This window comes from Lynx canadensis, chromosome C2 (assembly GCF_007474595.2).
Source record: "Lynx canadensis isolate LIC74 chromosome C2, mLynCan4.pri.v2, whole genome shotgun sequence".
In the NCBI taxonomy this organism is placed as follows: Eukaryota; Metazoa; Chordata; class Mammalia; order Carnivora; family Felidae; genus Lynx; species Lynx canadensis.
This window is the reverse complement of record NC_044311.2, coordinates 78,183,770-78,199,809: the sequence shown is the minus strand read 5'-3', so window position 1 is coordinate 78,199,809 and position 16,040 is coordinate 78,183,770. Positions and strand designations below refer to the sequence as shown.

At 40.4% G+C, this 16,040-nt stretch overlaps 1 protein-coding gene across 1 annotated transcript; it reads right to left on the bottom strand.

Moving 5' to 3' along the window:
- Positions 1–1,387: 1,387 nt before the first annotated feature.
- On the bottom strand, positions 1,388–12,835 carry FETUB (fetuin B). Its single transcript, XM_030329980.1, has 7 exons — positions 12,558–12,835; positions 12,108–12,221; positions 10,240–10,327; positions 7,905–8,068; positions 7,052–7,153; positions 2,986–3,069; positions 1,388–1,867 (listed from the first exon to the last, which is right to left on the bottom strand). The coding sequence occupies exons 1-7, from the start codon at positions 12,777–12,779 to the stop codon at positions 1,487–1,489; spliced, it is 1,155 nt and encodes a 384-aa protein (XP_030185840.1). The 5' UTR covers positions 12,780–12,835; the 3' UTR covers positions 1,388–1,486.
- Between the last annotated feature and the right edge of the window lie 3,205 nt (positions 12,836–16,040).

The following is a 16,040-nucleotide window of genomic DNA, read 5'->3' as shown; positions in this document are numbered from 1 at the left end:
CTGCTCTTAAACAAATGCTGTCAAGGCACAGAGGTGACTCTCCAAGAAACACCTGCTGGGATGGAAGACAACTGTTACTCTGCAAATTCTCTGTTGTGTTAGCTTTGCTAGAGCTTCCATTAAAAAGTACCGTAAACTGAGTGGTTTAAATGCCAGAAATTGATCTTCTCACAATCCTGGAGCCTAGAAGTCCAAGGTCAAGGTTAGTCTCTTCTGAGGCCTAGCTCTCCTTGGCCACGTTTTCTCTGTGTCCCCACATGGTTTTGCTTGTATGCTCATCTGTGTCCTGATCTCTTCCTACAAGGATACCTGTCATGTTGGACTGGGGCCTGCCCTAATGATTTCATTTTAACAAAGTTACCTTTTTAAAGATCTATATCCAAATATAATCACGTTCTGAGGTACTGGGGGTTAGGACTTCAGTATATGAATACTGGGGAAACAATTCAACCCATAACGCCTGTCAAACTTCAAAAGATATGTGTGTATATGTATATGCAGGTGTTACATGTATTTGTGTAAATGTATATACACACATAATATACATATATGTGTATATTTTATATACCTATTTATAAGTTTATTTATTTTGAGAGAGAGAGAATGAGCTGGGGAGGGGCAGACAGAGAGGGAGAGAGAGAATCCCAAGCAGGCTTGGTGCTGTCGGTGCAGAAACTGATGCAAGACTCGATCTCATCAACTGTGAGATCATGACCTGAGCTGAAGTCAAAAGTTGGACGCTTAACTGACTGAACCACCCAGGCACCCCTACCCTACATGTATTATTTTTTAAGTGAAAAAATTGAGAATGAATGTTGTTGGGCCCTTGATTTCCACTCTGAGCAAAACTATTAATGGAATCAGAAAGCTTCCCATCTTTGGAGCAGTGTTTGCTTCCCTCCAGGCTCAGCCATAGGCCACAGACTCTGTATTCCAACAGTGAAGGTAAGTGAGTCTATCAAGTTCTGGGGAGTGGAGACTATTCAAACAGGTAAGAAAGAAACAAGATTCCACCCTCAGGCCGAAGGCTGTGCAGACAATATCTGACCAATACTTGCTGCTGAAATAATTATGGAATAAAGGGAGAATGAAACTCTGATGAATCCCAGTTTCTTGATACCCTTCAATTTTTATCTCATTTTGATCAAAAGAATCAGTGTGCTCTTGCCCAGATGGAAGAGGGCATACCTAAGTATAGCAGGCCCTGTATCAGAGATTTAGGTAAAAGTCAGTAAGATTGCAGAAGGAGAGGCTGAAGACATGAGAGGCACAGTGGCATCTGAACATGATATGAGGCCTTGGATGGTTCAGAAGGGATGCAGCCCAGTGTACAAGTAGAGAGTGTAGCCTCATAATTCCCACTTCCAGATAACATTATGAAACCGAGAAGAGTCAAAAAGATATACTTTATGAGTCACTCTGTACATTTGACTTCTCCTACAGGGGACCATGCCTTCACCTGAGGCATGAGAACTCTACGTGGTTCTCAAGGTGGGAGAACAAGAGGGTTGGCCTGCTGGGCTGGTCCTGGGCACTCAGCAGAGCGTTGTTCCTTCTTGGGGAATGGCAGGACAACCACCTTCTTCTCCTCAGGGTCCAAGAAGAGGAAGGAAACATCCAGACTTTCTCCCAGGGGATCTGTGGTGAGCTCCAACTGCACAGGGAAGGCCTCAACAGGGCTGTTTTCCTGAGCATCCTCAGGCTTCTTCTCATCATCCAAGTCGGGGAGGTACTGGACAGATCCTTTAGGCACGGCTTTGGAGGGCGAGTTAGTAGGGGCTATGATTTTCTGCTGGGACTCTTCCACTGTGGGGAGGTCTGCAGGTCCCTGGTTAGCTGCAGGGTTTTCTCCTCCAGGGGCGGGAACCTGAAATAAGAACACTTTCAAATAAGGGAACATTCCCTGGAAAACCTCCTGCCATACCTGGTACGGAACTAAGCTGTTCTGGGACTTTCTGATGGAACGTTTCAAAGAGATACTGGCTAGGGGTGCCTGGGTGGCTCAGTTGGTTGAGTGTCAAACTCTTGATTTCGGCTCAGGTCATGATCCCAGGGTCATGGAATCAGCCCTGCATTGGGCTCACTGCTGAGAGTGGAGCCTGCTTGAAATTCTCTTTCTCTGTCTCTGTCTCTCTCCCTTGGCCCCTCCCTCACCTACTCCCCACAGCTCTCTAAAATAAAATAAAAAATTAAGAAAAACAAAAACAAAGGGAGACCAGCTAGAGAGATGAACTTCAGGATTAAAAAGCAAAACCAGACAACAGAAGCTTGACTGCAAGCCTCACAAATTCCGAGCTGAACAGTGGTTCAGGGAGGTTAAATGGTCTCTTCCAAGTCCCTGGTGAGCCATCACTCTGCTCTCAGTAGTAAGTACAGCCCCAGCCATCTTATTGATTGCTTATTCATTGCCAGGCCAGGTACATGGCCGTTCCTCCAATTCCTCTTAGGGTTTCCCACAGGGATCTGAATGAGGTGGGTGTTGCAACCCCATTCTAACACACAAGGCAACCAAGACTCAGACAGGTAAGAACTTGCCCAGGGTCACACAGCTCGCAGGTGGCAGAAAGGACAGGGACCAGGTGTCCTGTGTCAATCATCTTCTCAACTACAGCTGGCTGCCTTATAGTAAACATTCAATAAATACTTTTGGAAAGGGACTGGATATTTCCAGTGAAACAACTTCTACCTGCAGTTCAGGGTAAGGCTCTTCAGGACACTGGATTTCAGCGTTCAGAAGCCTGAGCCATCTGAGCTGGGATGTTCCTGTTTCTGAAGGAGTCTTACTTATTGTATAGGACCTCATTGTGACTAAAAAAATAGTGTGATAGGTCTTTAGCCACCCTCAGGGTGTGGCCTTGGGGCAGCCTGAATACAGTGGTGATCACAGATTTTAGGAAATGAAAAGGAGAGGGTGGGGTAGGGGCCCATAGGATTTAGATGATCTGCTCTCTTCACAGGAAGACAAACAATTAGACTGAAAAATACCTGTGGTTCAAAGAAGTCACAAGTCACGGAGACAAACTTTTGTAATTCTCTTTCAGTCAGTGTACCTTTGCAAAGACCAACAGGCTAAAGACAGAGAAAACACAATGTCCGGTGAGTATTATGATTATCAATGACTATAAATGGAAATCCATTAGCTTTCTGCTTGTGTAGACACACAGGCAATCAACAGTTTTATGTTCTTATCATGTTATGGGCAGACTCTGAGCCAGTTCTCACTAGATCATTTTTACCAATAATCACCCAAACTAGGCTAAATCGCCTCCAGTGATGTGAAACTAAGGATTTCATGAGGAACAAACCCAATTAGAAAATTCTTTGTATTGAGCAGAAATCTGTGTCTATAGAACATCTACCTCTTGGCCTTACTTCTACCCTTGGGTCATTTTGAAAACCTGTTTTCATCTCTCACGTAATGGTAGCCTTTTATGTATGTTCCACCCGAGTTTTCTCTTCTCACACAAACTTCCTCTCAGTTCCTTTGACTTTTTTAAAATTTAGAAATAAAATAATTTCATTTCCTTAATATAAATGTAATAATAGTTATTTAGAATATGGATAAACAAAAAGAAAATTAAAGGACCTGTGACTGCATGGAAGTTAACTGTTTCCTACAATGATTTGGTTTCTTCTCACCTTTTTTCCTTTGCATACATATTTTCTTCTAGATAAACAGGATTATGTTATATATTTTATTTTATAACTCTCTTTTGTCATTTAATAATATATTGTGAAAATCCTTTCATGGCACTGAATAGTCTTCTGTGATTTTCTTTATAATCGCTACCTAATATTCCTCTGCATTACTTAACAAATTCTTAGTTACTCCCTTTGGGTAAATTCCTAGAAGAGGAATTTTAGAGTCATACAGTGTACATATATTCGAGCACAAATAGAATATTTTAATAAAACGTTGCCTCGATTTCTAAAGAACTTTTAAGAATATTCACATGGAATTTACTAAAATGTGTCTAAATGGCTTGCCTGAATATTACTCTATCACTCATTTCCAGAGTACGCAAAGAGAAGATTTGAAATTCCTTAAGATGGGAAAATTTATTAATGTAGGAAGTCCTTGGAGAATGGTACTTCAGCTTCTTCCTTCTCCAATTCATCACCAAATCATATAGGGGATGCACTCTATGAGAACCTTCTGGAGAGACTGCAGTTACCTGTACCAAGCAGAGCCTGGTCACTCCCACTCTAAGATTTGCTGAGTTACTCTAATTCATAGGCCTACCTGGTGCTCTAACTAGAGTGGACCACTAAGAGGGAGTTTGTGGGCATGCTTAACCTGTGAACCCTAGAGTTTGGGGACATATGGGCTATGAATATTGGTATCTGCTTCTCTCTCAGAGCATTCTGAAGGCAGGATCTTGGCTAAAGCAAGATCCTACTATCGTAGGGTAAGGAGACAGAGAGAAAAGAGAAGGATGTTCGCACTGTTTGGAACAGTAAAAATGTGTGAGGGTTCCATGGGCTAAGCAAATGTCATAGGTAGGGCTCTTTTGAAAGTACCTACTCAAGGGACAATCTTCCAGAGAAGGGGCATTTAATAGTAAAAACCTGTGGGGGCTGAATCTGAGAAGGTGTGGTTCCAAGGGGTCAGCTAGAGAATACATCATCCTGCCAAGAAAGGACCTCTGTACAAACCCACACCTGTATCGCCTGAGAGAAGCAGGTCTGGAACTTGCTTTATGGAGATCAAGAGAAAAAACTACAACTTCAGCTATATAAAAAAGACTTTATACTTTTTTCTCTTATTGTCTCTCATTCTTCTTGGAACTTAGATGAGCCAGAATTAAACAAAAGATTATAAAAAGGGAAGAAAAGTTGAGAGAATAGACCTGACCCCTTTCTCATATCAGGTCCTAAGCTCTAAGTCAGGCTGAAGCTACAGAGAGAGAAAAAAAGCTTTGCATTGGGTAGAAGATAGAAGTTTTAGTTCAGAACTGATTGAACAGATTTTATTCATACCCCAGAGTGAATCTCAATTACCTAAGTGAAAGTGTTCTTATTACAGAAAATGAACAGAAAATTATGCGATCTGCCCCAGATGTTATTGACAAGTGAGAAAGACAGACCCTACAGAATAGGATGAAGATGTTTTCCCAATTATTCCTTGAGAAAATTCACCTGGCTGATTACATGAGGCTTTTGAGACATACACTTTAGATTCAAAGACACACATAGGTTGAAAGTTAAAAGATGGAAAAAAATAAAAATAATGCAAACAATAACCAAAAGAGAGCTGGGATGGCTATACAAATATCAGACAAAATTGATTTTAAGACAAAAATTGTTAGTAGAGACAAAGAAAAACACTTTATAATGCTAAAAAGTTCAATTTATTAGGAAGACACAACAACTATAAATATTTATATACCTAACAACAAAGCCCCAAAGAACATAAGCAAAAACTGACAGAATTTGAGGGAGATAAAGACAAGTCAACAATAATGGCTGGAAACCTCACTTTCAATAATGGATAGAACAACTATGCAGACCATCAATGAGGAAATAGAAGACTTGAAAAACACTATAAACCAACCATTACAGAATGCTCCACCTAATAACAAGCACAAAGTATACACTCTCCTCAAGTGTGCAAGGAACATTTTCCAGGATATACCTTATGTTAAATTATAAAACAAACTTCGATAAGCTTAAAAGAATTGAAATCAAATCAAGTATATTCTCAAAATACAATGGAATAAAATTAGAAGTAGATAACAGAAAAAACTGAGGAGTTTTGCAAATATTAGATAACATACTCCTATATAACCAATTGGTCAAAGAAGAGATCACAAAGAAAATTAGAAAATACTTTAAGATGAATGGAAACCAAAACAAAACATACGCAACTTAGATGCAGCTAAAACATTGCGTAGAAGAAAATTTGCAGATGTAAATGTCATTTAAAAAAAAAAAAATGAGGGGCACCTGGTTGGTTCAGTTAGGCATCCGACTTCTGCTTAGGTCATGATCTCATGGTTTGTGGGTTCAAGCCCCACGTCGGGCTCTGTGCCAACAGCTCAGGGTCTGGAACCCGCTTCCAATTCTGTGTCTCCCTCTCTCTCTGCCCCTCCCCTGTTCATGTTCTCTCTCTCTCTCTCTCTCTCTCAAAAATGAATAAACATGAAAAAAAATTTTTTTAAAGAAAAAAATTGATAGCAACTCATTTACATAACTTTCCATCTTAAGAAACTAGAAAAAAAAAAAAGAACTAATCTCAAAGTAAGCATTAAGAAGGCCATAATAAAGAGCAGGAAGGAAATAAATGAACTAGATGATTAAAAAAAAACAAAACAAACTGAAAGTTGATCCTTTGAAAAGATAAACGAAATTGACAAAACTTTAGCTAGACTGACCAAGAAAAATAATGACTCAAATTACTAAAATTGGGATTAAATAGGGGATATTAAATCTAATATTTCAGAAATAAGAAGCAAATACTATGAACATCTTCCTGTATGCTGAGAAAGTAGGTAACATAGAGGAAATGTACAAATTCCTAGGAAGACACAGACTACCAAAACTTACTCAAGAAGAAACAGAAAATCTGAATAGACCTATAACAAGTAAAGAGACTGAGTTATTAATCAAACAAAAACAAGAAGTTCTCACAGAGAAAAGCTCAGGCCCAGATGGCTTCACTGGTGAATTCTAATGAACGTTTAAAGAAGAATGAACACCAATCCTTCACAAACTGTTCCAAAATAAAATCAAAGAGGAGGGAAAATTGCCCAACTCATTCTATGAAGCCAATATTAAACTCTTAGGAAATCAGGTAGAGACAATACAAGAAAACTATAAATTACTGTCTCTTATGATTATAAAAGGACAATCCTGTAATAAACACTGGTAAACTGAATTCAGCAACATATAAGAAGAATTAAACAGCATTATCAATTGTTCCTTGAGGGGAAGAAAAGCATCTTATGCATTGTAACACCTCATGCAATAATTTATGCTCAATAAGTACATATAGAGATGACTTGTGAATGCAAATCCTAAATCATTTCTGAAGATGTTCAGGAATACTTACCACAGAGTCAGGGGGCTGAAGTGCACAGCTGCTGGCCTGGTGTTTGGTACACGGTGACTCTTTGATTAAGTACTCCACAAAGAAGGCAAAGCCAAACACCCACTGGTATGAGACAAGAGTTGGGAAATAAAAATCAAATCTTACCACATGGAGAAATGGTTTGGGTTTGGCAGCATTTTATTTATGGGAACTGTACATCCTCAGCGTCATTGTCAACACAGGCCTCCTGTTGACCCTGTATCCCCATCAAGATCAAAGCAAGTACTGCGATTTTGTTCCTTAAAGAACATAACATACCTTTCTTCCCTTCTTAAGGATTTGAAAGGGCTCTAAAAACCTTCCCTTAGGTGAGCTTATTTTTCCTCACTGGAGATTTGTTTTTAGTTTTTTGTCTATATAATTCATTCAACATGATCCAAATACAAATGAGCCGCCATTTTCCCTACTCTGTGAAGCTCATAATCCACTCCGGGCCTTAAGATGCAGCACAAACTGACTTGCTAAATGGTCCGTGGTCAATCAAATATGCGCACGTAGCAGTCAATCAAATATGCGCACGTAGCAGCCAATAGTGAGCCTAAGGAGAATTGCCAAGGAGACTAGGAGTCCATTTCCCTTCTAGCCTTAAGGCGAATGAGGTGACATGCAGTCCCACGACTCTGGTGGAAATCCCATGGCAGTTTCAGAAACTGACACATGATTGAATTGTGCATCAGGCCTGCTGAGGTAGAGAATGAAGAAAAGGCTTTCCAGTGCAAACTAAAAGGAGTGCCTTGATATCCACATCTCAGCTTAAGCATGGACAGCAAGTGTTATGAGACACATTGCTGGCATAATAGCTCTTCAACCTCACCTGGCCAGAAGCCCGCGTGACTTGGAAGAGAGAGTATTGCTTTGACGCGCTCTCTTTGTTGTATTTTGCAAGGGACTCGGCAGCAGTTTCCAGAACCTTGGGATTTGACAACTTAAAGGGGCTGGGGCAGTCAGGGCACATCGTGTGAATACTTCTTCGAGAAACTGTTGACGCCAAAGAGAGAAGTTGAAAAAAAAATTTCTTAGTGAGTTTTAATCCCACAAATCGTACGACCGCAAGAGGCAGAGATTGAAAAAAAACAAAACAAAAACAAAAAGATAATCGTTTTGACAAGGATGGACTAGAAAAGGCATTATCTGGAAAGAAAGCTGTCAACTGTGGGTTTTCTGCCATGAGTGTGTATTACTTTCATTATTCACAAAAAATTAAAGCAAGATTTTTTTTTCACCTCACACAAAGGTTTTTACCCTAGGAATTTTGTTCAAAAAGACATAATATATGTGTTTATTTTGATGTAAAACCTTTTTCCCAGTTAGTTTAGTATCTTCCACCATCGTTGCCTCTGTCAGGCAGACTGAGTGTCTTAAAATGTTGGGATTTCATCACTGTCACATCTAATCCACCTTTAAGTCCCCAACACCCAACACAAGGTCTACTGCATTGTAAGTGTTTATTACCAAATGCTTGTTGAATGAATGGATGAGTGAATGACATATGGAAGGTGGAAGCACACCCTCCCAGATGAGAAAATACAAGTGATGGGGAGTCTGGGTGGCTCAGTCAGTTAAGCGTCCGGCTGCAGCTCAGGTCATGGTCTCACAGTCTGTGAGTTCAAGCCCCATGTCGGGGTCTGTGCTAACGGCTCAGAGCCTGGGATCTGCTTTGGATTATGTGTCTCCCTCCCTCTCTCTCTCTCTCTGCCCCTTCCCCACTCATGCTCTGTCTTTCTCAAAAATAAATAAGAACATTAAAAAATTTTTAAAAAATACAAATGAGCCAGAAACAAATATTGGTCAAATCACTGTGTGGACTGGATAGAATAATCAGGCTAAAGGTGTAGCCAGAATTTCTGATTGGGAGGACCTGGAGGTGGCAAAACTCATATGAATGAATGTCAGGTAAGAGAACTTTTCTGGGAGTTATTTTTGTAGAGCAAACGCATTGTTTTGATCAATTGCGTGTTCATTTGCATGCATCTGGGCATATTGTGAGGCGGTTTCCTCAGCTTGTCGCTCCTGGCACCACCCCCATGTGTCACTTCCTGACCTCCCATACCTCTGGCACCTATGACTTCCATTTTCAGTTCCCATCTGCCTTGTTAGCTGTTCTCTAATTTACGTAAGACTCATCTTCACAACCAGGAAGCTTAAACTGTGGCTAAGAAACTATTTGTTCTGTTGTCTTATCTCCCAAAGGAACCAGCAACATTGTTATCTCCCAGAGCTTGTTAGAAATGCAAACTTTCAGGCCATACCCCAGATCTATAGAATCTGAATCTGCACTTGAACAAGACCCACCCCGGGAGTCACAGGCCATAGTGGTTTGACAAGTAGCCGTATCCTATTTTCCCATACCTTGGATGCTTGCTTTCCAAAGAAGGATCCAGAATAAATGCATACGCGTATTTGAAATGTCATTAGTTTCAGCCCCATTCTCAGTTCATTTATTCAACAATACTATGGACTTCTTACACCTGATAGGAACCCAGGGAGGGCTTTGGCAGGAAGCAAGAAGGAATACCTGTTCTATGTGATGTAAGATAGGAGACTCAAATCAAGGCAGTATGTTGTGTTCCAGGAGCGCTTAGGCTCAAGTTTTATAGGAATGAGAACAGGAGAGAAGCTTTCTTTTCTTGAATAGAGAACATGGCAGAATAAGTGGCATTGGCAGGGGTCCGCAAAGAATGGGTGTAAGTTCTAAGGGCAGAAGGTATCAGGCAAGGGCATCCTCCGCGGAGGAGGAGGGACAGGCAGATGTGGAGATTGGAGAGTGCAATGTGTGTTCAGAAAATAGTGAAGGATCCAGCTACAAGAAGTGCAGAGTGGGTGTGGTCAGGGAAATAATAGCAGAGAGAGCTAGAGAGGGAGCCTGGGGACCTGCATAGAGATTATGCCATTTACATCAGACTGAAAATTCAGGGTTTAATGCAGTCCTCACTAATAAGTGATTGCAGGTGGTTTAAGAAGATTCATCGTGGGAAGAGGAGCAGTGCAAGTTGGACTTCACGGGAGAGGCAAATACTGGATAGAAGAACGGGGCCTTGGTATGAATAGGAAGTAAGGGTGGGAGAACCCTGTATACTCTAGGCATAGTCCTATTTCATGCTCTTTTTCCATATTTTATTAAAATGAACAAATTCAGAGGGCTCTCTTACCTGGGCGAAGAGTACAGTTGTAAGCAAGTACATAGAGAACTCTTCCTGGCCTGTTAACGTAAAATAATGCTTTGCATTGACCATAAACCTGGAACAGACAAACACATTTTATGACGTCGTAGAAAAAACTCTGACTTTTAAAAATATCCCCCAGAAGGGAAGGAAAAATAAGATCAAGACAGAGAGGGAGGCAAACAGTAAGAGACTCTTAAACACAGAGAACAAACTGAGGGTTGCTGGAGGCGGTGGGTGGCTTAAATGGGTGACAGACATTAAGGAGGGCACTTTTCGGGATGACCACTGGGTGTGATATGTAAGAGATGAATCACTGGGTTCTACTCCTGAAGTCAAGACCACACTGTGTGTTAACTAACTTGAAGATAAAAGTAAAATAAAATATATATAAATAAATAATAATAAAAACATAGCCCCCGAATTAGACTGGATGCTTTATTTTTCAATAATGAAAAACAAAGATCAATTTTGGCAGTTTTGAGTGTGAGAAATCACCAGCAAATCAACAAACAGTTTAACCTCCTTCTGAGACGCAGCTGGACCCCATCTCCCAGCCTCCTTCCAGCTTAGGTGTGACTGTGTATAATTGAGTTGCAACCACAGGAAGGTGAGAAGTGGCTGTACAATTTCCACGTGGCCCATGAAGCTCTGCTGTGCGTGGCCTGCCCACCATGCTCTCTTTCCATAGCCTTATCCAGATGACCATGGCAGTCACAGAAACCACAAGTTGAAGGTGGCAGAGTCTGGAGCCACAATGTGGAAGGAACTCGGGTGTCCTCTTCATCAGGAATTTCTATTTTGAACTTTACATGAGTGAGAAATAAACCGCTATCACGTTGGAATCGGTATATACTTTTTAGGGTATGTATTATAAAAAGTGTTTTTAACGTTTATTCATGTTTTTTGAGAGAGAGACAGAGCATGAGTGGGAGAGGGGCAGAGAGAGAGGGAGACACAGAATCAGAAGCAGGCTCCAGGCTCTGAGCAGTCAGCACAGAGCCCGAATGCGGGGCTCGAACCCACAAACTGTGAGATTGGAACCTGAGCTGAAGTCAGGTGCTTAACCGACTGAGCCACCCAGGTAACCCATTTTAGGGCATGTATTACAGCAGCTAGTGTCACCTTAACAAATATAATTCATAACAGGGTAAACACACTCTTTGCTTTTCAAAATCAGATAGGTGCAATTTGACAAATTTGGTTAAATGATTAGAAAAGTACTTTACTTCTAAACACAGTCCTGCCCTCAAAATATAGTTTCATATCGGTTAATGGAAATAACCTCAGGATAATTGAGAATCAAAAGAAAGCTGACTATGTTATTTTCAAGCCTCTTCAACAGTCGCCTTTGAAAGGATGGATTCTGAGGCCCTTTAGGTTCTAGGAATCCAGGAAATCCTTCCATGGCACCTCTGGGAGCTCTCATACTGTAAACCCTCCCTCTCCCCAGCCCCATGTCTCATATCAGTGTTCACTGAAACAAAAGCAAAATAAAACCAACAAAGAAGCTCTCCCTCCATTGCTTCTACAGTCTTCCTTAGATCCGCATCCACAGCACTGTATCTCTGATCTTTTTTCTCACAATTTGAACACTAGCTCAGAGACTACAGGAGGGTCTTGGAGGTAGGAAACAATTTGATGGCAACATCAATTCTGGGGCTATGGCTCCCACTGGGACTCACAGAAACTGCTTCAATTAGATGCTCTTTGATCTACAGCGCGGGAATAATGACATGGGCATTGTGCCCAAGAGATTATAATGAAGAACATTAAAGAGTGGCACATAGCGAGCAATCTTCATTCAGCTCAGAGGACACCTAGCTTCTCCAGAGCTCCTGGACACGAGCACTTACCGATTCATGAAGGGTCCTCACCCCACAGTCCTTCCATGCCTTCCTGCTGAGTACATGGCAGTCAGTCTCTAACACATCCAGTGTGAAATAGAACAGAGATCCCAGGCTGTTAACCTGTTGGAGGGGGTTGAGAAATGCATTGTGTCCCACGTGAAGCAGAAACCCCTAAAGACTGGCCAAAGAGTCTCTGTTATGGTACAGCCAAAGTCTGTGATGTTTGTGAAGATTTTTGACAACCCGTGGGACAGTAGAGAAGGGTCAGAGTGCTATAACTATTAGCACAATAACAATAGGGGTGTGGAGCATACCCTGGCAGAGGAGAGGGGAGCGTTCTTAGCAGGGCTTCCAATTCGGAAAGTACCTGGCAATATGTGTCCCTGGGTCCCCCCTCCCTGGTTGTTCTCCTCAGCCTGTGCAAGCACATGCCCTGGACAGGGGACTGTCACTTGCCTGTCTGTGTTCTCGGACATCGCTCACTCGGTTGAGGCTCAGCACGTAGCCATCCTTTCGGTCCCTGTTGATGTCCTGCAGGGCAAAGCCTGCCAATTCCAGAATACCTGAATCGTTGCAGCCACGGGCGATGGGCCAGAATCTGAGGGGTGGCAGGGGTGGAGATGTAGCCCCACAGCATGCAGCCAGTGCACAGAGCACCACCGGTAAGAGCAGACCCATTCTGTGGGGAACAAGGCCCAGTATGGGTAGAGCTACAGGGACGGGGCTGTTTATAGTGCTCTCTTTGTAATCACACTTTGAACCGGTAATCAGATTTGAAACACAGTGTCCCATTTTATCTCCTTGAATTCTAAGTGTGGACTTCCCTGAGTCAGTACTTTGCCTGGGATTTACCAACGTTTCTAACCTTGGACTCCTGAGCAATCTCACAGTCATGGGTCATGTAAACAAACTTGTTTCCTAACCTTTTCCTAAGAAGCCATAATAAATACTTGGGTCAAGGCTTGTAGGACGTCATGAATGAATTCTGGTTTGTGTCCAGGGTCCACCTGACTCAGAATATGTGGGCTGTCATCTTCCCCCTTCTCCCCTAGCACCTGCCCTCCAGCTGATGCTCTGGGCTACACTAATAGTTATCCCTGGTATGGAACCCGGGGTTTGATCTCAATGGTACTCAGTGAGTTCAGATTTCCTTCGTGACCTCCCATATTCACCATTCTTGTTAGATCACATCACCTACATGAAGCACCAGTGACATTCCTAAAGCAATTTGGGATGTGGCTAGAAAGTGTTCTATTTAACCTTATTTAAGTTTTCTAAAACAAATACTGCATTTAAGTAAAGAAAAAAAAAAAAGAAGTGAATGGTACATCAATAGTTCTTGCATCATATTTCAAACCCACCTCTCTGGATATGGATCTGTATGGAAGCAAACTCGTTACACACTGTGGTTAAGAAGAGATAGGTAATCATTCAGAATAGAAGGAGAGATAAAGAATTTCCCAAACTAAAACTAAAGGAGTTCATGACCATTAAACCATCCCTGCAAGAAATATTAAAGGGGACTCTTTGAGTAAAAAGGAGAAACCAAAAATGACAGTATAAACATAGGAAACATGGAAGCAGTAAAAATGAATATTCCTGCAAAAAAAAAAAAAAACCAGTCAAGAGACTCACACAAGAAAAAGGATATAAACTATAACAACATATACCTAAGACGTAAGGAGGAGAGAAGGGGTTCAAACCTGAATGACCAGCAATTGAATATAGACTGCTATTTGCAGAAGAGGTTATGTACAAAATAATGGTAACCATATACCAAAAACCACTAGTAAACATGCAAAGAATAAAGAGAATGAAATCCAAATATATTACTAGAGAAAATCAGCAAGACATGAGAAAAAGACAAGAAAGGATCAGAGAAACAACCACCGAACAAGTAATAAAATGGCAACAAATACATATCTATCAATAATAACTTTGAGTATAAATGGATTAAATGCTCCAGTCAAAAGACATGGGGTGACAGAATGGATATAAAAAAAATAACAAAACAGACCCATCTGTAAGCTGCCTACAAGAAACTTATTTTAGACCTAAAGACACCTGCAGACTCGAAGTGAGGGGATGGAGAAACATCTAACATGCAGATGGGTGTCAAAAGGAGGCCAGAGTGGCAATACTTACATCAGACAAAATAGACTTTAAAACAAAGAGACAAAGAAGGACACTATATAATAATAAAGGGGATAACCCAACAAGAAAATATAATAATTGTAAATATTTATGCATGTAACATGGGAGCACCCAAATATATAAAACAGTTAACAACAAATAGAAAGTAACTAATGAATAACAATGCAATAATAGTAGAAGGCTTTAATACCCCACTTACATCAATGGACAGATCATCTAAACAGAAGGAGACAATCAAGAAGGATTTTCTGACCACAACACTATAAAACTTCAATTCGACCACAAGAAAAAATCTGGAAAGACCACAAATACATGGAGGTTAAAGAACATGCTACTAAACAATGAGTGGGTCAACCAGGAAATAAAAGAAGAAATAAAAAGTATATGGAAACAAATGAAAATACAATGGTCCAAAGCCTCTGTGATGCAGCAAAAGTGGTCCTAAGAGGGAAGCATACAGCAATACAGGCTTACATCAAGAAGCAAGAAAAATCTCAAATAAAAAACCTAAACTTGCACCTAAAGGATGTAGAAAAGGAACAGCAAATAAAGCCTAAAGACAGCAGAAGGAAGGGAATATATAATAAAGAATTAGGGCAGAAATAAATGATGTGGAAACGAAAAAAAACAATAGAACAGACTGGGGCGCCTGGGTGGCTCAGTCGGTTAAGTATCAGACTTCATCTCAGGTCCTGATCTCATGGTTTGTGAGTTTGAGCCCCACATCAGGCTCTCTACTGTCAATTCAGAGCCCACTACAGATCCTCTGCCCTTCTCCTCTCTCTCTCTCTTAAAAATAAACATTTAAAAAAATTTTTTAAATAAACTTTTTAAAAAAAAAACACAGAAAACAATAGAAGAGATCAATGAAACCGGGAGCTGGTTCTTTGAAAAAATTAATAAAATTGATAAACCTCCAGCCAGGTTTATAAAAAAGAAAAGAGAAAGGACCCAAAGAAATAAAATCACAGATGAGAGTAAGAAGTAACAAGCAACATCAGAGAAATGCAAACAATTATAAGAGAATATTATGAAGAGTTGTATGCCAACAGATTTGACAACCTTACAGAAATAGATAAGTTCCTAGAAACATATAATCTACAAAAAGTGAAATAGGAAGAAATAGAAAATTTGAACAGACTGATTAGTAGCAAAGAAATTGAATCAACAACCAAAACTCAGCAAACAGAAGTCTAGGACCAGACAACTTCATAGGCAAATTCTACCACATATTTAAAGAAGAGTTAAAATCTATTCCCAAACTATTCCAAAAAATAGAAAAGGAAGGAAATCTTCCAAATTCATCCTATGAGGCCAGTATTACCCTGATACCAAAAAACAGATAAAAACACTACAAAAAAAGAGAACTACAGCCAATATCCCTGATGAACATAGATGCAAAAATCCTCAACAAAATGTTAGCAAACTAAATTCAACAATATATTTAAAAAAAATCATTCATCACAATCAAATGGGATTTTTCCCCCAAGTTGCAAAAGTGGTTCAGTATTCCCAAATGAATCAACATGATACATCACATTAAGAAGGGAAAGGAGAAGAACCATATGATCATTTCAATAGATCCAGAAAAAGCATTTGACAAAGTACAACATCCATTCATGATAAAAAAACAAAAACAAAAAAAAAAAAACCTCCTCAAGAAAGTAAGTTTCGAGGGAACATACTTCAACAAAATAAGGGTGATATACGAAAAACCCACAGCTAACATTATCCTCAATGGGGAAAACTAAGAACTCTTTCCCTAAGGTCAGGAACAAGACAAGG